General features: G+C 38.0%; 3 protein-coding genes and 3 non-coding genes across 10 annotated transcripts in view; 2 read left to right on the plus strand and 4 right to left on the minus strand.

Moving 5' to 3' along the window:
• The first annotated feature begins 607 nt into the window (after positions 1 to 607).
• Positions 608 to 20811, plus strand: part of LOC100185068 (transmembrane protease serine 9-like) — a 22142-nt gene continuing 1938 nt past the window's right edge. Inside the window, exons 1-10 of one of the 5 annotated variants that reach the window (XM_026835024.1) lie at positions 608 to 833; positions 1420 to 1565; positions 16901 to 17115; positions 18320 to 18505; positions 18868 to 18953; positions 19201 to 19263; positions 19783 to 19911; positions 20232 to 20341; positions 20411 to 20528; positions 20592 to 20738. In XM_026835024.1, the coding sequence (XP_026690825.1) occupies positions 17049 to 17115; positions 18320 to 18505; positions 18868 to 18953; positions 19201 to 19263; positions 19783 to 19911; positions 20232 to 20341; positions 20411 to 20528; positions 20592 to 20738 (906 nt within the window). In that variant the 5' untranslated portion in view covers positions 608 to 833; positions 1420 to 1565; positions 16901 to 17048. Of the gene's footprint in view, positions 834 to 1419; positions 1566 to 16747; positions 17116 to 17547; positions 17721 to 18068; positions 18128 to 18319; positions 18506 to 18867; positions 18954 to 19200; positions 19264 to 19782; positions 19912 to 20231; positions 20342 to 20410; positions 20529 to 20575; positions 20739 to 20811 lie in introns of those variants that run through there. The other 4 variants (XM_026835025.1, XM_002121433.5, XM_026835022.1 and 1 more) reach the window with 4 other exon arrangements.
• On the minus strand, positions 3467 to 3522 carry mir4055 (microRNA 4055). Its single transcript, NR_034448.1, has one exon. It is a non-coding gene; the product is annotated as a microRNA 4055 (primary transcript).
• Positions 3769 to 3818, minus strand: mir4079 (microRNA 4079). The gene has a single exon (NR_034474.1). It is a non-coding gene; the product is annotated as a microRNA 4079 (primary transcript).
• mir4080 (microRNA 4080) lies at positions 3769 to 3818 on the plus strand. The gene has a single exon (NR_034475.1). It is a non-coding gene; the product is annotated as a microRNA 4080 (primary transcript).
• Positions 10898 to 14471, minus strand: LOC100179566. The gene is made up of 4 exons (XM_026835054.1): positions 11694 to 14471; positions 11555 to 11613; positions 11388 to 11499; positions 10898 to 11287 (listed from the first exon to the last, which is right to left on the minus strand). The coding sequence occupies exons 1-4, from the start codon at positions 11779 to 11781 to the stop codon at positions 11226 to 11228; spliced, it is 321 nt and encodes a 106-aa protein (XP_026690855.1). The 5' UTR covers positions 11782 to 14471; the 3' UTR covers positions 10898 to 11225.
• Positions 14877 to 17027, minus strand: LOC100187452. The gene is made up of 5 exons (XM_018812627.2): positions 16647 to 17027; positions 16436 to 16593; positions 15775 to 15818; positions 15586 to 15703; positions 14877 to 15312 (listed from the first exon to the last, which is right to left on the minus strand). Exons 1-5 carry the CDS (start codon positions 16793 to 16795, stop codon positions 15251 to 15253), a joined length of 531 nt encoding a protein of 176 aa, XP_018668172.1. The 5' UTR covers positions 16796 to 17027; the 3' UTR covers positions 14877 to 15250.

Below are 20811 nucleotides of genomic sequence, written 5' to 3' on the forward strand. Positions count from 1 at the left end.
TGGTTTTGGCTCGTAGTTGCCTGCGGAAAACTGTGCAGAACTGTAAGCGCTTGGAGGATAAAATCCCATCGGAGATTCAACGACGCTTGACATATTTGAAAATGTAATGTATTCTGAAACTATTCAGTCTGAAATATGAAAGGTTATTAATTAAGTTGAAAATCACAGAACGCTGTGGGTTTTTAAACTGTTGTAACCGTTTTCCTTTCGCTTTAATTTACGCCTTCAGTCCAGCTAATTCGTATTTTGCGTTTACTTGCCGTACTGCTGTTGTAAACTTTTTATGCATTTTAAACTAGAATGCTTTATGTTACAGCAGACTAATACGCCATACCATGAATTGAAACGGAATGCACGTTATAGGTTAGTCGAATTTTACTTTAATATGTTGAGATGCAATAACCTTTCTCTATACCTGCGGGGTACTGTTTTCTACAGCTATTGCGAGTACTGTGTTTACAGCAAGTACTTGGGAGTACGAAATAATTGTACCTTCACCTGTCGGTGATCTGACTTTATGAGGTGACTGAATTAGTAAGTCTCATTATAAAGCTGGCACTCGTGGAGAAGAGACAATGGTTCTTTTAATCCGGGCTCACAAGGCTACAATACGAGCGACCCCTTCGAAAACCGAATAATACCCGAGGCCAAATTCACCTCCCCGACTTGGAGTTTTTGAGAGTCGGGCTTGTGTTGGCTGCAGCCTACCGAGAAATGCATTGTTTTTTCGACGCGCTACGATAAGAAGTCATTGTCTTTCGCTCGAGCACGTGCATTGTTTTCATAGCGCTGCTTTTGTTGTGCACGAGTGTCGTCTCTTCGGCTTTATTCAAGTGAGTTTGTTCTATTGAGTTTGCATTTTAGATCACTGTAATGTTATGTTGTCGTAGCTGGAGGTGACAATGTTTGTGTTTGTTTATTATATTCGCATGTTTAACCTCAAGCACCAATACAAAACATTGTTTGTTAAACTAATCACAATTGTTGTTAAGACTATACGTTTATATTGTACATTAGACAGGAACAAATACATATAATAATATTAGGCTTACGAGTAAGTATCATAATAGTAACATGAATATTTTACCAATGTGGTTTACTAAGATATTTTGCCTTTTTTCGTACATCAAAGCTTCCGATGGTCTAGCAATATGGAATGACTGTTTTGTTATAACGTAAACTTAAATGCGACATGTTCATTCCTTCTTCACATTTAGTAGTAAGAAAAGAATATTTACAGATTATATAAACGTATCATCACGGCTTAACAAGTCTGTTGGTAATTGTTCAAAACACGAAAAGAAATTTGTAATTTAGACTAACGGTACCATCTTATACCCCATACTATATAATACATACTCGTTCTAAGTCACAATATATTTGCATTTGTGTATAACCGTATTCGTTTACTTTTGTTAGATACCCAATGAATTGGCATTGTAGTTTAAATACGATTGATAATGTTGTTTTGAAGATGTGAGTTAGAACTATGCTCAGAAAATGCTGACATCAAACCGCACTTGCGGATTCGAGCAACCAATGAATGAATGAAAGCAATGGAAATTGTGAGTCCATTTGAAAAAACATTTTATTTCTGTCTATATTGAATATAGTATCGTATATATATATATATACATGTTTTCCGATAAAGTTATAAAGATTTTACTCTAAAATAGCGTTTTAAATTGTTAAAATACAATTAGAAAATATGGTATATTAAAGGGTGGGGGAAGATGGGACACGATTTTATTTTGATTTCTTGTCACATTTTGTAGAATCTTAAAATCTTATCCTCATAACTCCCATAGGTCCATGTTAATTGTTCAAAACACGATTAGGTTATTTAGATAACATGTGTTAAATGTGTCCCATCTTCCCCCAACCTATTATATATTATACGACGGTATACATTTGCCCCACACTACTATATGTAAGTTTTATACAATGTCGCGTGTCGTGAAATATCTTCAGCCCGAATTCTATGCTTTTTTAATCACTAGTCAGGTCGGTCAGTGCAGGGTTAATGGGCGGGTATGGGTGTTGTCATTGTTGCAGCGAAAACCCAGTTTTTCGGCGACGCTGAGTCTAGGATTAAAAGGCGGGATGCGAATTTGTAATCTTACTGTTCGATTCACCTGTTCTGTGACGTCACAGCGCGTACCTCTTATGTGCGTCATAATAAGATTTATTAAATCACAGCTTCGTGTCGTAACTGGATCAATCCCGTCTGTTACATTCAAGTAAAATGAGCGACACCGTTAATACACATTTATAGGCCTTACAGTTTTAGTGTGACTACAATGTTACCCAAACGGGACTAATTAGTGATTAATTGCGCTGTTATACGGAGCCCTACATTAGAAATATGCACCATATATTCCTAACTGTTGGTATATATAAACCAATGTTAATATATGTTCATATAGTAACATTTGTATAAACTGTCTTTTGTATTTAAAACTTCACGACTGGCAGATTTGTATTGAAATTTCGTTCGGAAAAGTTCTTAGTGTTCACAATGTGCAGCAATATTGAAACCAAACATTATTGAAAATATGACACGACTTGGCACAGTAAACAACCCATATTAGAAAAATCAATATTTTGTTTCAAAATTTCAGTCAGAACACCCACTGCAACCCGTTTGTAATATCTACTAGTTCATTGCACTTCGTTAATTAGGGGGCATATGCACTTTGTCTTATTTACATTCAAGTGGGAAATGAAACAACGTTTTCAATCAAGTATTTATCAGTATGTACATTCGCATTAATAGTTGTTAGTTATCATATCTGTACATGGTGGCATTCAAAGCACAGTGTTAGTTTTACAAGCTATTTGCTTTATGTACAAGTATATGGAGAAATGTACAATTTCTACGAAAATGTGCTCATTTAAGTAACAATTTCCCGTCTATGGCTTATTTACTGCGTTTAAAACGCGTTGTGATTTTATGCTAAGCAGCGTATAGTTATTTACAGCTATAAGTGTGATGTACAAAGCTCCGCTAGATGCCGCTAACAAGCCTCTGTGGCAAACAAGCGGTGCATAGTTATGACTGAGCAAAGTGATCAAAAGTGCAGAAGCGCAAGATATAACGTCAAAGCAGAAGCGAATCATTTAACTGTTAGAATGTGATACACGGCATATGGTGTTAGTTTGGCGTTAACTAAAGCAAAGTTAGAGCTGGTGTTTCTATTTGTTTTTCCATCATCAGACAACTAGTTCGTTAATTTTGCGTCTTGTTGATTGTAGTTGATCTGTGAAGAGAATTTCGAATTATTTCAGGCTTACGATGAAATACGAAAATAGTTGAATGAAAACAAAATGCAGTATAATGTAAATGGTAAACAAACATTCATTAATTAAACGTGAAAATAATAATAACTACCACCATCACCTACCATGCTCGTCCACCACCGCACGATGGCGCTCTGGAGACAGACGTGAGTACACAGCACTTACGCATTCGAAACACAGAATGGTCGAATTATGATAACGTCCACCCTACATTTCCGAATACGCAGGCGCTTGTAGAACTTATACGTTAATTTGTGGCAATATAGGTTATTTGCACAGAGTAAAAATGTCAGAATATACGTATATATACATAAACCAAATACAAGCCAAAAATATGGTAACCAAAATAGGTTATATACGTGATAAATTATAAATCAACGCTGCGAAAACCCATGCACCCGTGTTAATTATATATCGACACCATATTAAAAAACGCGAAACGCATAGACGACCCGGACCCCTTTAGTTTGCTACATCAGCTAGAGCTAGCTGTTCCAGCTAACCTAGTAGATGAAGCAGTCTATAGTGGCTTATAGCAGTCAACTCAGCTTTAACATAAGCCGCACTGAAGATTTGCATTTAAGGTGTAGTAGGTGGGGGAAGATGGGACACCTTTTCATTTTATTTTCTCGTCCCATTTGGTAGTGAACAAAAAAACATTAAAGAATTATAAAACCGCATCCTCACGACTCCAACAGACCGTTCCGGATATTTGAATACAATGTCCTAAATGTGTCCCGTTTCCCCCAACTCTACTTTATATATAGCGGTACCCATATTTTACAATAGAAAATGATGTACTTCAGTGCGTCAAATGTTCAAAAACCAGTTTTCTTATAACATTATAATATATAAGCCCACCACCAACGCTATTCTACCAAGTTAAGCCAAGCATGCAGAAGCCACTAGCTTGTTTTACCTATACGAGCGTTGTTATTATTGCACGACTGTGCTTACCTAGCAACCAGTCAACAGTAAACGTACGTAACTGCTTCTCTGTACCGCATCCTCGCTATATAGACATATGACTCATTTTAAGGTTTAGCCCAAATTGGAAATTTAAGTGTATCGCAAGGAATTTGACTATTTCAGGTTTGCGATGACCCATTGTGCGATCATTGTGACGTCACTTTCGGGTTATTACGTCATCATATAAAACGTACCGTACACAACAAAACGTTCGAATAAATGAGCAATTTTGAACAACTGAGGCATAAAATTTGTTAGAATAAAATGTTAATGCCGAGTTCTTCAAAATGACTCATTTATTCGTATTCACCAACTACCGTGCTATAAAACTCACTTGTGTGTTGTCGGTTAGAGGACCTTAGATATTGTAATTACGTTTATGCTTGTTATATACACCTTAACGTTTTATAAGGTGGTCAAAAACCGCAGAACGTCAGACCTATCATTTTTTTGCATCACATCACGTGACCTATAGTCACGTGATACTATTCGAAAAGCTCGAAAATGTCATCACTGCGTGCGCGGTCAAGCGAGACGGGCACTCCCTGGCACCAATGGTTGCCGTTAAAACACCGGAAACTACGTCATAATCTTACTTGGTCAAGTTCAACCATATCATGTGTCCTTCCTGCTTAGAAAATAATTCGTTTCCCGAAATAAATATGACAAAAACTTGTTTTAAGGTTAGTTTTCCGCGGATCAGACCAAGCTGTTGGATTAAAATCACCGCGAAGTGTCACGTGTTTGTTACGCATGACATCGCTTAAATATGAAATGGTTTCGTCATCATAAGTAAAACAAAGTTACGTTTTTTAAATTATGATTTTTTTGACTTTCTTACCTTGAATTTGCATTTTATTTTTGGGTTTTAATCTTCAATAAATTCGGTTACGGTGATACACTGAAATGGAAAAAATAAAGTCAAAACGATGACTAAAATTACATACATATGTGATACTAAATTTAGGAATTTGTTCATGATTTATTAAAACTATTTCTGGGGTAAAGCCATGTCCCCTTGCATGCTTCCTCCTCCTTATCCAAAATTAACCCCCCCTCCAAAAAAAATAGGACCTCACCCTCAAATAAATTACATAAGGTAACACTATAATTTGCTCATATGGTTGGTTCAAGCGTTTTAAAAGGGATTACGAAAATAATTACCTATTAATTGCGTGATCTGACTTACTTTATATTCCATGATCTTTGTTCAGTTATTCTTCCCTTGCCATGGTGTGAAAATTTGCAGTCTTTCTTGGCCTATAACAATCTGCGTAGAAATAAAATATTGAAAGCATCGCTCACACAAAAAATCGACGCCGTTCAACACAAAAAGTAGCTTCCAACTGCGCTGTATTAGCTTGTTGCCATTAGAGGTACATTTATCTCACGGGTTGGTTGGTTTACACGCCTCGTTCGTTTCCCTTGCGCGGTAGTTCTGAATTTTAGCGCGCACAGATTGCTGTACACCCTCAAACGTACTAAAATGGGCCGTCGGAAAACTCATTTATTTTGTCAAAAACAGCAATCCGATATTCTGCTCTTTCGCTCTGAGTGGAGCCCGACAGTTCTGACGTCTTGGTTTTTGTACGAACCCCTATTTACCGACAGTTCGCCACTTGCTATGAATAGCGTTGATTTCAGGCAGGGGTTTAATTACAGTGGCGACCGAGCCGTCGCATTGTGCCACTGTAACTGGTATCAGTGTCTATTGTCCAGCGGTCTATTCTTCTCACGCAAACCCTTCGACGTTTCAACTCTTTATTCTTGTGGCTCAGTCGCTGACAGAAACTTTTCCAGTTAAATAACGACGTGTTTTCATTCCGCCTCCGACCGTTAACAACTAACGAGTACATTGGGCCCACATTTTACTTAAAATCGCTATTTGCAACATCGTTATGAATTGTGAAACCGTTCCTTGCCTTTTCTATTTCGTAGATACGCGGAGCTTTATTGAACAGACCGTGATATATACTAAAGTTACCCGAGATTTATTCTCAGCAGTCTATTTCTGACTGACTTATTCGCGAAATAAGAACCGATTTCTCCGACCCTGTGAGCAGTCACGTGTGAAGCGTGTTCATCCAACCGGAACATTTCCGTCCAACTAGTTGATTTTCAATCAAGCGTAAATTCAGTGTCTTTATTCAGAATGTAACTTGTTATAATGTCGAGACGGTTCCCAGTTCGACGTGGTATGACGCACCGCATGACGTGATGTCATACGTAATATAAAACCTTAACTGGATATACATTTCTCCCGCTCGATACAGTTATTGGACGCGAATGCGCAGTTTCATTGAAACTGTCACCTCGCCCGTTTTCCGTTGTCATATCAACTATTTTTGTTGGCTTGCCTTTTTGTGTATTGTTTATTGAAATAGTGCCACACCCAGCTCACCGAACTGAGTTATTAATATCTGCGGCGCAGTGCGAGTGATAAACATTTCTGGTAAACCAACTAAACGCTTCACGTTTAACGTACTTGGCAACGACAATTTGCATAAACAAGCTATAACAGAATACCTTTATTTTATTTAACGAAAAACCGCAATTTTAGTCCTGTTTATTGAGCACGACAAAAAAACCAAAGCCCCAATTCCCAATTCCCAAACGTGCCCCACCTGCCTTTGCACATCTGTCCTGCGGAATTTGATTTCAATTCGTTTGAAGCCAAAATAAACCCTATAGGTTGGTCAGGGCGCGCCTTGCATTCAACGCCATAACCTACACCTAGTGCGCAGCAAACCGTAGCGACCCTTCGGGTTTAGTTACAAAATACCGTGGTAAAATTTCTAATTCTTCCAAATGTTAAACCATTATCATTCCCATTCCCCTTTATTAGCGTAATAATTGCGCATCAGCTTTTAAAAAATGTTAGTCTTCAGATTCTTTAGTCAAAAATTCACAAGTACTCACGTTTTAGATCCAAGTTGGTTTCATCACCGCTTAAAGTGACGTATTAACTAGTGACGTGGTCAGTTCGGCATGTTATATCCAGCTTGCTTTTTTCCTTTGTATATACGGCGCGCAAACAGCTCAGCCAATCAGGGTCCCTCCGCTCATTGGAAGCCTTTGAGACTCGAAAAACTATTACAGCTTCTCCAATACGTACAAAGACAGCTAATTTTATTGCTTACACAGTAGAACAAAACACCTTTCTGTTATTGGTAATCCTAATACCTATTTTTTATGTGTTGTTCTTGATGTTTAAGACGTGCATATACGTGAAAATATTACAGACGCTTTTTCTGGTCATCCAATACATATAATGTATTGCATTGCAAATTTAGAACGCTAACAGAAAATGAAGCGCACAAAATAGCTGCATGACGGTTATAGAGTTAGGATTTTGTATTGTCGTTCATAAGTAATTTTAAAATACAGAAAAAAAACATTTACATAATTGTATAACCGCATCTTCACGGCTCTAAAATTGCGTTGTTAATTGTTTAAAACACGATCAGGAAACGTGGGATTTACGTTCAAACGGTTTCCATCTTACCCCACCCTACTTTACATTAATATTACACTTGAAGCTATATAAATACTATATAGGAACTAATAACGTATAGTAGACTCCTTCGAACCGACGCACGCGAGTCCTGGTTATGTTGTTTTAACTTAACCAGCTCTGTAGTTTTTCACATTTTCCAAAGTACTCTGGTGTTTCTGTAACCGGCACTTCCCAACCAGTTAATGTCATAACAATTGTATTGTTTTTGCAGATATCGCTCGTTAATATCGTATACTCAAGTTATACATTGTACATAACGTACACCAGTGTTGTTATAAGACACGTGCCCGAGTACACTATGGATACATTTGTTGCTTCAGCTGTTACAATTATCGATGTTCACTTTAACAAAAATTGCTTAAACGTTTAATAAGTTTAATTCGATAAGTTGTTTTAAATGCATAAAGGACACCTGGCTAAAGCAAAGTGTTTCTTTTTGCCAAATTTGGTTTCCGTTTTATAGGGTGAGTGTATTTGTGGTATAGATTGCGGTTAAATGGTTTATGTTCTCTTTTTTTTGATCTATTTCGTAAACAAAAACATTCAAAGAGTTTTATAACCTCACCCTCACGACTCTCACATAGCGTGGAATATCGTTTATAACACAATCCGAAAACTGCGATATTATGTGCTAACTGTCTTTTCCAACAGTAATATGCTGCTTATATAACATTAATATAAAAATAGCCTTCTAATTGTATCGTCATGCGAATAAATTCACCTACAGTCCAACACGTTGGCTGCAACGTTAATGTGTACCTGAACGCTTTACCGCCACCTCATGGTTAAATCATTAACTGCGATACGACCGCTAGGTATCGTTGTCGAGTCGTTTTTTGCTGAGATTAACAGTCTTTGTGTGCATCTGTTTTTAATTGACCAATTTTTATAAAATAATATATTTTGTTTATGCCGAAAAATACTTGTTTTCCAAGTAGGGTTAGGAGCTGTGTAATAAAGTACACCAAATGTGTGGTATACAAAGCGCGTGTTTACTGCTGGTCATAAACCACTGGACGTTTTTTATACCGTTATACTACAGGAATATGATGTTTGTCCCATAATCGCCTCCACTATTTCTTCCGCATTTCTTTACTTTGATCGGTTGTGGGAAAACGACATTGGCTTTAAACCCTCATATTATATCAAGACCACAAAGTTTAAAATCTCTCTTATATATTGAACTTTAACGCTAGCTTAAGCAGGGATAAACAACAGCGTGGCCGCGTCGGTTCAAGTTGCTTGAATGAAAGTGAACGGTACGTTTATACCCTAACATGTAATCGCTACCCCAGATAAATAGCAGGTTGGGGTAAGATGGTCCATATTTTTATTCATTTTAATCATCCCGTTTGGTAGTAAACAAAGAATATTTACAAAAATTTTAACCGTATCTCTATGACTCAAAAAGAGCGTTGGCAGTTGCTAAAACACAGCTGGGAATTATGAAATAGTTTTGGTTAGCGCTATCTATCTTACCCCACAGTACTGTTTATACCGTGCAACCGTTTCAGTTGTTTTAAGCTATAAATCGCCAGACTGTTTTCGTACCACACATTTGCATACTTGCCTGTTTAAAGCGTGATGGTGTAAAGATGATATTTCATGCCCGCGCTTGCCCAGACGTTGGTTCAGGATAATACACCGTGAGAGAGCGAACCTGAACCCGTAAGTTCGTTATGATCATTGGTTTCTTTAATTGGTTCACGAACTCAAAGCGTTGTACGATAAATAGGATGTTTAATATTTGTTCTTTTTACGTTATATGGCGTATGCAAATTTAAGAAGCTTTTTGTTGGTTTTACGAGAAGGAATTTACCAAATGTTTTTTAAAACTTAGTCACCTCGATTCTTAGTGTGTTTCTTGTACCATCCTCACATATAAAGAATTGAAATTCCTTTACAAAAGGATCGTAAACGTGAGGCAAATTTACTAGCTGCAATTCGTCGAAATCCACAAAGTAAAAGCTTATCTCTTTTACATGCACAAAGAAGGTGTGTTTGCCGTTGGTACACAATACATACCAGCAATATAATATGTTGATTCGTATCAGTTGTACAGTTAAATGTGCTGTCGCAAATCATGAAAGATTTTCACATTCCAGCATATACTCTTCGCACACATAGCCTAACGTTAAATGAATGAGCCCAGCGTACTTTAGCCTCGTTCCACTAAACGCAGGCCTGCATGTATTTAAAAGTCAAACGGCTTGGGTTTGGCACAGAAAGGAACCCATGTGGTTTTCAACCTTAACCTTCCAATTACAGCGCGGAAACCCCCGCGTGAGGCTGTGATTTCTCATATAGTTTCGATACTACTGCTCTTTTATGTACACCCATCTCTATATAAACCGTGGGAGATGTTAACCTGCAACTAGTTTCGGTAGTTCCGTTCTGAGACTACGATCCGAACCTCTAAAAGATGGATTGAATGTCTTTGTTCAGTCCTCAGCCCCATAGTTCAGCTTAGGAAACCTAAAACTGGCGCTTTGTTTGTTGTTTGGTGAAGTAGTTTTATTTTGAGCTACATTTGTGATAAATGATGGCAAGATTGAGGTACCGGAAGTTCTTATACAGTACATATTTATCTGCTAAAATTAGTAGTTCCGCGTATATATCTATCGTAGGCGTGATGGAGCCAGCCTCCGACTTTTTGAAGAAGTTCCACACGACGCACGGCCTTTTATACATTATGAATGCTTAATGAATGTGCATAGTCTATTAATTAGATCTAAACTGGTTTTATATGCGAAGTTTTGATTAATTTCTCATTGATATGCTTGTATATTACAATGTTGTATAAGCTTTTGGTAAATTCGTAGTAGGGTGGGGGAAGGCGGTACATCTTTAGGACCCAGTTTACAAATATCCTGATCGTGTTTTAAACAATTAGCAACGCTCGCCTGGAGTGGGACGGATACGGGTAGAAAGTCTATGGGATTCATGAGCACATGGTTTTATAATTTATATGATTTATAAATGGTCTTTATTCAGTATGAAAAGTTTCTACCTCCACCCTACTATATCTGCACATAGACTATAGACTTTTAAAGAGCTGAAGAGCTAAACAGCTTTATATCCTAACTGTATAAACTTTACAACAACAATTTCAACACGAATGTGTGTAATGTACAAAAAACTCAAATGCAGTTGTTAGAATAAAGAAGAGAAATTTTACTTTTTGAAAGATAAGCACACGTATAAAGGTTAATGCAATCAGATTATGAACAAGAAAATACAGGTGTGACGTAAAAACAGGATTATAATTGGCACGTAAATAGAAAAGTATTTTATTTGGTTTAAAATAACTTAATGTCGTTTTCTTAGTAAATGTGTGGCTCTGAGCTTTGGCAATAGGTTGTGTTAAAATTGCTTGCTTAGATTAGTAAAAGAAGGTTGTGTATGGTCAGTTCATTTCGTTTTGCCCCGTTTATGGGGATTATGGAGTCATCTTGCGAATGCAGAACCCTTTAAAGTGGCAAACGTAGCACATCTTTCGGTCTGAAAAGAAAGGCCATTATAAGAAAGACGAATTTTATATATTTTATTGATTTAGGTGTAATGTTAGCAGTTAGTATAGGCTTCCGATTAAATTTCTTACATTTGTGGCTTGGGATACGACTGCAACGATAAATTTTGCAAAAGTAGTTGTGGCAGAAGTAGCTGAGTCGAAGTCGAGCGGATCTTTTGTTGCGTACGAGTCTTCCGAGTTGCTACAAATTATCAGTTGTATGAAACTGGAAGTTCAATGTTCCTTAGCATACTTACAACACTGGATACTCCCGCTGTGTTTTCTTCATTTGCATTGTTTTCAGTGATTCCTTCTCCTGAAATGGAACAGAAGTAATGGTTGCTCACGTCAATGCTTCGCGACAAGGAAGGTCATTTACATGCACGCTTTACTTACCGGTTCTGTCTGGTGATGCCTCTGATAACGTGAGGGATGCTACGAAGAGCACGATGAGTAAGGAAGCAATAGGTATCGGATTGACCATGTTTGTCAGTATCAGTTTCGTTTATACTTTAAAAACCTTAGATGCTGTCAATTTGAATACAAACATGTTATTTCTTATAGGACAAAGGAGGATTCAGAGCATCCTCATCATTTGGCTACGAGTTTATTTGAACTGCTATCCTGTGACCAGTTTAATTAAATTGTTCTCATTCATGCACGTGAGAACAAGCTGCATCATGTTGCAACTGAACACATAAGTTTAACCAAATGTGGCAAACTTCTGCAGAAAACCCGTGGGAACGAAGTCTTCTACATCAGGGGTGCATGCAAATAAATTCCTGCTTCAACCTCTAAACCTCTGCCAAAAACATTTACAAAGCGAATATATGTTTGCAACACACTTTTGCATGCCACCTTCAACGCGGTGATCTTCTTGTTATTCTAATGACTCGGAAACTAGCAGCTCCCCATAGTCCAACACCTGCGTGCAGCCAGCTGTGCTCACGTGCTACAGCGAAAGCCCGTCCCCATTTTGTCTCGTGGTTAAATCCAGTCGAGCAGCTTTTGGTCTTTTGTTATGTAAAGTAGGTTTAGATGAAACACATTTTATCAATATCCGATTTTAAATATCATTTCTACCGCACACCAAAGTTAAAATATGGTTTAAAAGTAATTTTAAAGGTAAACTTATTTGTTGACATCAGCAAAATGAAAATCGCTGGCATTTACTACGTATAACCAAGTTCTGGGCATTTACTTTATAAACCCGCACATTAAAAAACAAAGAATTGAAACAACACATCATATAACTATATACATTTGCCTATTTCTTACCTTTCAACCTTACCCAACCTAACAAGGCCCAGCGTAAACATAATAAACATTATTCAGTATAGGCTTACTGCTGACGCTACTAGTCACTGTCTGTAGTTAAATCGTCAATACGAATGGTGAATTCTTTTAAGTTTACCAATGCGGCGCCTAAATTTTCCAAATTTGTAAAACGTCTGCGCGTAAAATCGATGAAACTAGTTATTCTTGCATTAGCATATTGCCGACTGCGTTTACATAACAGGGTTCTTAAGTATTATCCAAGCCGGGTTGACTAGGTGTACAAAGCCAGTAGCGTCGGTCGTGCTAAATTAGAAACCTTTGTGACTATCGCTAGTCCCTATGTGTAGCTACGGCGGTAGTCAGTTTCTAAAACGCCTTTCATCGCACAGCGTTGTTATGCCAGCTTCATACACTTGGTATACGATCAAGTTATAAAGAGGTTTTAACCTTTTTTTAACTATATTCCTTCCTTCGTGGTATTTACTTTATGCTGAACTGACAGGTCCTGCAGCAGCTTTTATAGAGCTGCCTGTCAGAGAAAAGCTACAACCCGTTGTTGTTACAGAATTTGGAAATCACGACCTGCCAATAGGTGCGTACCTCGCCGGGGATTTACGAGGAGTTAACATTGTAGACCCCATTCATAAAGCTATTTCGGACCGCCCGCCGAATGTCCATTCACATTGTGATGTTTCGTGCTTACATCGGTCATGCACTGATTCCCCAAGTACGATATCCACATTTTAAATCTAATCTTGTTATCGGATCTATTATAGAGCAGTGGAAAATTTGACTGGACAATGGGTATAGGTTTCTGCAGAAAATTAAATGGGAACATTAACGCTTTGTGATTGTGGGTATTTTTAACCATGCCACTATGTGTCACCAGCACTTTACCATACAAGAAAAAAAGTGTTGTTATAACTCCTATATAATATGCATTTGGCGTCTACGGAATTTTTCCAATAATTTTTCTCATTGTTAATGTATTGACAAGATTGAACACGTTTATTTAACATACATGCCGAGCTGAATATACCACTCAACAGAACAAAAGAGTTAGCACAGGGAATTTACCAAAGAGCAGCCCGGGGTTTCCCGGCGATTAAACAATAGAACGTGGGGGTCAGACGTCATCTAAAATCCTGCTATAAACCAATATCTTCGATACACTCTATTCAATCCCTATTGACATTAGCAATACCGGACTTTTTCTACTGTTTCAACGGTAAATTTATCCGACTGAAGTGAACTTTAAATAGGACATAAGTGTCGACAATAATCACTCAATATTAAACAGTAAAATTCAAGTAGTTTTAAAATGTCAGCAGTCTTTCTCTTTAGGCTGAACATATTACATCATACAAACTTCGTCGTACAACTGTTTTACTGCAAAATCTCTGCTTATCTCTACCTCCCTGCCAACTCGTGCGTGCACAAGTATTTACAATGGTTGTTTACCACTGCTGTGTTCCTACGAACAAATGCAAAATATATTGATCGACTTTTCAATTTGCTGTACTTTTACTTTCTATAGGGTTGCGCCTATTCAAATAAACGCAGCCCTTAACGCACGTTGTATAAAACAGGCAACGCGCCGATATTTACAGAATGCTTTGCTGTTATATTATACCGGAGATGTCCTGGTTTGGTTCAATGCTGTTTTCTATTATCACTGTACATATGAAGCAACGGTAGTAGAAACCAGGACCTCCTAACGTTTCACACTTGCGGTTATGGGTCATACTTTAAACGTATTGTAACCCTGTGATTGAAACTTCAATGTTGAGTGTTGCGTAACAAAGGCACGATGTCTGTATCTTATCAGGATATATGATATAGAAGAATGGGAAAAGATGGAACACATTTTCGTTTTATTTTCTTGCCCTATTTGGTTGTAAACAAAGAACTTTCAATGAGCTATATGCCCACGACTTTCATAGACCGTTGGTAATCGCTAAAAACGCGACCAGGATATTTGGATTTTAAGTGCTAAAGGTGTGTCGTCTTCCCCCACCCTACTATATATTTCACGGTTTATGAAATTATATGTCATGCCCAAGCCCAATCAGTTTAAACACCTGTTTTATAACCACGTTGATTAATGTATACAACTGTTTTGGTTTAATGTTGGGAGGTCACCTCATATCAAGTATTTTGCTGTAGTAACAATGGTACTTGCAAACGAAGTACTGAGATATTTTGCCCTTTCAGTCTCGCGTATATGTATGCTTCTTCTCCTAACTTACGGTGTTGTGCGCTTTAGTTTACTTATCCATTCCACGTCATTTAATACAAGTCCTGTTTTGGAATGTACTTTATTAAGTCTCCAGCGAAATCAAAGGTTGTTTACATTTCCTAATCAGGAGACATTTTTTGTGACGTATAGTTAAAAGAGTGTAGAAAATAAATATGTACGAAATAATAAATTGAAGACTTTAGTGGAAGGGGTATATAGTGAACCACACGCCGAACAAAACAGTCACATATACACAATGAAAGGTTAGGGTAAGGAATAATAAGCCGCAAAAGCACATAATAAACCATGCGACGGGGCGTTTATGATGCCGAGTTGTCTACGGTATCGCTATACGCGTTAAAAGTGCGTGACAGTATATTGGACATTCTGCCGGCATCACAAAAAAAGCAGCTGTTACAAATGACTTGGTAGTTACTCAGCCGAGCAGATGTGAACTTGGACACACTCTCTGAAAGCAGAATACGCACATCCCTCTTTCTGCAATAAAATATCACAACGTAACGATACTTAACTTTCGATTTTTTTTTGTACAAATGACCCACACGAGCGGCAATTTTCAAACATTTAAACTTCGCTTTCATGAATGATAATTATATTTGTTAGTAAAACCTAACTACAGTTCACTGACCACGCATTCGTAGCCCTAAAGCTCAAAGCTATGTACAGGCATTACCCAATGACCTGTAACGTCTATAATATGTAAACGGTCTTTTTATCCGGACTGACTAAAAGAAATGTTCCGAGGCTTACCGATCTTTCGCAGTTTCTTGCAGCTCTTGATCCTGCAGAAATGTCGGAAGCAAAACCTGACCACCCTGTAATTCACTCCCCGTTTAACTCTGCCATGCTCTTGCTGCGTCACGCCACTCTGTGGATATAAATAACAAGCTTATAGACCTCATACGGTGGCACCGACTTAAATTTCGTCCTTCTACTTACCTGGCTGCGATCGACAAGTGTGTTGATAAAAGACAAATCGGCATCTGTAAAGTAAATAAGACAAAAATTACATTGACGTAGTAAAGACTATATAGTAGAGTGGGGGAAGTTGGGACACCTTTTCATTCTATTTTCTCGTCACATTTGTTAGTAAACAAAGAACATTCAAAGAATTACAAAACCGTATCTTGACAACTCTCATAGACTGTTGTTAATAGTTTAAGACACGATTAGAATATTCGGATACTATGTGTTAAAGGTGTCCCATCTCCCCCCACCCTAGTATACTTTTAATTTTACATTTTCATACGCATGACGGTAAAACTTTTGCCTTTTATTCCAAAATCCACACGCCGGATACACGTCCGTGTTGCTACTTTATTTATTTTTTGAGACCTTTTATAGCTAACAGTATTAAGAAATGTAAGAGCCTCGAAATAGTAATTCAACCCGTCCAAAACAACGAAAGAAAGCCTAGTCATGGGAGCTCAACCAAACAACATATAAAAAGACCGCGATGCGGGGTTTTGTAAAGCACAAAAGTGTTTACGGATTGTTTATTGATGTTTTTTCTAATCCAAATGGCTACACAATGATGCGTATTCTATATTTTCAGTCCAAACATTATCATTTATAAAGCGCCATAGTGCAATAAACTTACCTTTGTTGGTTGATATACTTTCAGCGTTGCTTACTTCGCACCTTGAAAGCAGGATTGCTATCAAAATACCAAACATTGCCATAATCAGAACTTTGCTTCTGTTCGAATTCATTTCAAAGTTTTCAAGTGTAAATTGTAGTACAGCTACTGCGTTCTCTCTGTGTAAATACAGTGTTACAATACACGACACAACACGACAAGACGGCCTTGCCTGGCAGTAGAAATTCGTGAACTAGAACGTTTGTTGCGGCAACGCAACCTATCCTTTCGCACAAGCTGAAACCTTCGCTTGGGTCTATGCCACAGCAGAACCGCTCTTTTATGCATGGGCGAAGGAAACCCCGCGCAGACAGGAAGCATGAAATTTTCTACTTTCCTAGCTTTACCTGGGAGTTTCCCGTCTTATTTGAAACTTACACGTGCGCTCGCTCGAAAGATATTTAAATCTTATACAATTTTTTTCAGGTGCAAGTTTTCCTCGCGGAATTCCCTACGGTTGCCTACCGTGCGGACGGGCCACTTTCTTTTGACTACTTTAAGTGCACGTATTCCCGTAGAGCTGAAACACGTACATTGTCCCCCCTGGTTGTCGCTTCCGCTCTGTACACTGTGGATGTGTAAAATTACCCATGCTGAAATCGGACGGGGAATTTTTGTTTCATCACACGCCGTCGCTACAGGTCTCATGTTACTGTCTGTTGTTTAGGAAAAGTCACATATAAGAGACCCGGTCCTAGAGCAAGTAATTTTAAAGTAGACCTAAATATAAACTACCTATTTTTGTTTTTAATATGATCCGCTTATAGTCGCATAATATAGCTGGAAACTGTATTTAATGGGGCAATCCGTGACGTATACAATCCGTATATATATATAGGTTTAATATGCAAATGTTTATAAAAATATTTGTACTATTGTTATTACGAAGTTGTTCATGCAACGTTTAATTTAATTTTAAAAGAGTTATAATCGATATGTTTTTTCTAAATCTTTGATACGCATAATCGTTACTCCCAGTGCCATTTAAGTCCATTTAATGTCGTGATGTGGTTATGTACACCCCGGGGCATGCTGCGTTCTAAAGTAACATCAAACTTTGTCGTAAAACGAAAATATGTAAGGTGTCAACTGTAGCCTTTGCAGAATGCGATTAAATGTGCCCCACAGCTTTAGGTACGAGAAAGTGACCAGCCTTATTGTTACTTTTGGGAGTTTAAACCTAAAGTTCAAATTATATTTAAAGTTAAGCCATGGTCTGTAGATGGACGTCCGTTGCTCTGATTTTGTGAGTTGTTGTTTTCATTATGATCCGCCTATAGACGCAAACTATACTTTCAGTGGTAACTGTATAATGGGGAAATTCGTGACGTATGAATCCGTATGTATAGGTTTATTATGCAAATTGGTATAAAATTAAAACATCGTTGTCTGGGTAACGGTTTCGGTTAGAGTTGTGTATAATTAGTACAACAGTGCCTGACATCTTTGTCTTACAATACAGTCGTGTAAATATTTCTAGAACCTCATTTACATATACCCATTGGTGACTTGGCTACGACCTGGTTACTGTTTGCATTTGTAGAGATAGATATCGATTTCCTTTTCTTTATTGTAACCATATATCTTGATCCAGGTACAGCTATTCGCTTTATGGCTGGTGGAATGTGTGTTGTGATAATCGCCCTACAGAAGGTATTAAAGAAATGACAATAGATTGGGGTTTTAAAAGCCGACATATCTTTAGTTCACGGCGCTCTGGTAAACAAAGCACGTCGTGTTGTATAAAATCTCTCTTTTTTAACAGCGCGGCTAGGTTTTGCATCCCAATTTAGTTTACTTTACCACTAACACGCTTTTCAGTACGGCTTATGACCACTTTTACAGCGAGACGTTGGTCTGCTTGGTCCGAATGGTCTGTCTGCAATCACCACTGTGGAGCAACAGGGTTTAGATTTCGGTCACGTGCTTGTTCACTGAGGCGAGGCAACAGAACAACTATTCGACGGTTATGTCCCGGGAACCGATTCGAGAGAGAAGCTTGCGTTTCTCGCCTTTGTCTGCTTCAACCAGGTTTCGTTACCACGGACGAATTTTCTTTACCAAGTTATTTTTACAACGTTATTCTATAGGCGTAATTTTTCCATGGGTTAAAAGCCAGTACACGCAGCAGGCGCGGTGTAATATTTTCTATAGCTAACTATTCCAATTACATTTTTAGACTATAATTAGCTTTCTTTTTCACACGTACACACCCCATGTTTATTAAGCTTGAACAAGAAAATATTTTTTTCAAATAGCAAAGTTTATCAGCAAGTAATACTTTAAGTGCATGTTGTATAGACTATGGGTGCTGCACAGTGTCACCAATGAGATATGTGCACTAACATTAGTGTGATAAATCCCCCCACAAATACACATCTGTCGACGTGCAGATCAAATTTCGACCGCACTGAATACACCGCAGCAGCAACATGGATTGCTTAACCTAAGCTCCGAAGTAACCTCACAGAATACCACAGTAAGTTGTACACGTATGAACATGACTCTTTATGCGTATGCAAAAATTACTTGAATACTGATGTTAGCCCTAATTCCAACATTTCCTGGCCATGTTTCAAACTAATACCTACGTTTTTAGAGTGGTGGGACTATGGGTATTTATTTCTGGAAATATTATTTCTTTACTACCGGTGCGGACGAAAAAACATATTGAAAATATGTCCCATCTTACCCCACCCTGCTATAATTTTTATAAATATTTTCAGACATCTACACCGTTGACTTCCGAGACAGTTTTTAACATAACAAATTCAAATATTTCAATGACGGTAAGTTGGTATTGCGTAAACCTTACGTTAGTTCAGAAAAATTCGTTCGTCATTCAGAATTCTTTCGTGCTATGACGTAATGATACAGCGGTTTTTTTTAATGACCTAATGGCGCCGAGCGTAAAGGTGACTTACGCAATGTAATACTAAACATTCCGAAGTCATTTGTACTTAATTGTCTTCACAAACAAAGCTATCAATGGCGGGGAAATTGTTTATTTACATATGTTTATAACGTTACCGTGGTAGGTAGCGTTGTTTTCAATACATAAGTGGTTTATGTTGGTATTATATTGAGCAGCTCGTGCCTAAATGTCCCCCAATGATATAAGTTTTCAGCAGGTTGTAAGTTTCTAAGCTATATATGGTGTAAGAGGACGTTCCGGTCACCGAAGTTAAGACTTGGCAAGGTTGTTGTCCTGACCACAATTTCAAAACTATTGTGTTTACATACACGTTTATAGTTTTTGTTCTTTTTCTGTTTTTTACTGACTTTGTTAACTTCACTGTATTTAACAGACGCAAGCACCTGACGTGTGTCCTTACTTCTGCGACTCTCGAGCGACAACGTGTGGCCGACCGACGTACTACTCTCCGAAAAAAATAGTTGGTGGAACTACGTCACAAAAGAACGCTTGGCCTTGGCAGGTTAGGAAACAAAACCTGCAAAATATTACCGTGGTGCTTTCGGCATAGTAGGTTGTGATGAGATGCTTTTATTTTCTTATATCGTCACACTTCGGTCTTATACAGTATTTACAGAAATGTTTAACCATAAATAAGCATATTATATCTAAAACAAGATTCGTGAGATGTTAAAAGCATAATTGAGAAATATGAGATATTGTGTGCCTGCTGTATCCAATTAACTCCGCAGTATTATGTACAGCCCTTATCTGTTTCCTGGTGTTCTTCTGCTTTTCCTGTTCCGAGTCTGCATTAAACTTATACATACTTTGTGAAACCAGGTGGGCGTATGGAGCAACCAACGACTGCTTTGCAGTGCAACCGTTATTTGTAGCGGCTGGGTCATGACGTCAGCTCATTGCTTTCTTAATCTTACAACGTTAGAACTGAGGTTTTTACCATATACCTTGATGTTAGCACTAGGTGTTGTTGTTATTTGAATGTATGTAATTATTTCCAGGTACAATGGGATACATCTTCGTTTTGGAAGTCATACCCGAGAGCGAATTGAAAATGGAGCCTATGTTCGATCGTTAAACAAAAGCCAAGTATTTCTGCATCCTATGTACAATATATGGGTAGGTCAAACCGTATTTAATGTTAACTAAAGTTAACACTAATTCAGATGTATTGCATAACAGTTAAAGAAATATGACATCGCCCTTGTGCGATTGGATCCTCCTTTGCGTTATTCTCGCACGGTGGCACCCGCCTGCTTACCGGATATGATGAAGCTTTCGGTGCAGCCGGGAGAATTGTGTTACGTCGCTGGTTGGGGAACAACAACGGCAAGAAGGATAAATGCGCAAATCATAACACTTTAACTAACATGTAATTGCATTCAGGTGGTGGGACCGCCGA

Source organism: Ciona intestinalis, chromosome 7, assembly GCF_000224145.3.
Source record: "Ciona intestinalis chromosome 7, KH, whole genome shotgun sequence".
NCBI classification, from domain to species: domain Eukaryota; kingdom Metazoa; phylum Chordata; class Ascidiacea; order Phlebobranchia; family Cionidae; genus Ciona; species Ciona intestinalis.

Coding starts and splice junctions, on each gene's coding strand:
- LOC100179566 (XM_026835054.1), bottom strand. CDS start 11,781: ATGGTCAATCCGATACCTATTGCTTCCTTACTCATCGTGCTCTTCGTA. Junction 11,614..11,693: donor GGCATCACCAGACAGAACCG/GTAAGTAAAGCG, acceptor GTTCCATTTCAG/GAGAAGGAATCACTGAAAAC. Junction 11,500..11,554: donor CAGCGGGAGTATCCAGTGTT/GTAAGTATGCTA, acceptor GATAATTTGTAG/CAACTCGGAAGACTCGTACG.
- LOC100187452 (XM_018812627.2), bottom strand. CDS start 16,795: ATGCTTCCTGTCTGCGCGGGGTTTCCTTCGCCCATGCATAAAAGAGCG. Junction 16,594..16,646: donor TCACGAATTTCTACTGCCAG/GCAAGGCCGTCT, acceptor GTATTTACACAG/AGAGAACGCAGTAGCTGTAC. Junction 15,819..16,435: donor AAGTATATCAACCAACAAAG/GTAAGTTTATTG, acceptor TTTACTTTACAG/ATGCCGATTTGTCTTTTATC.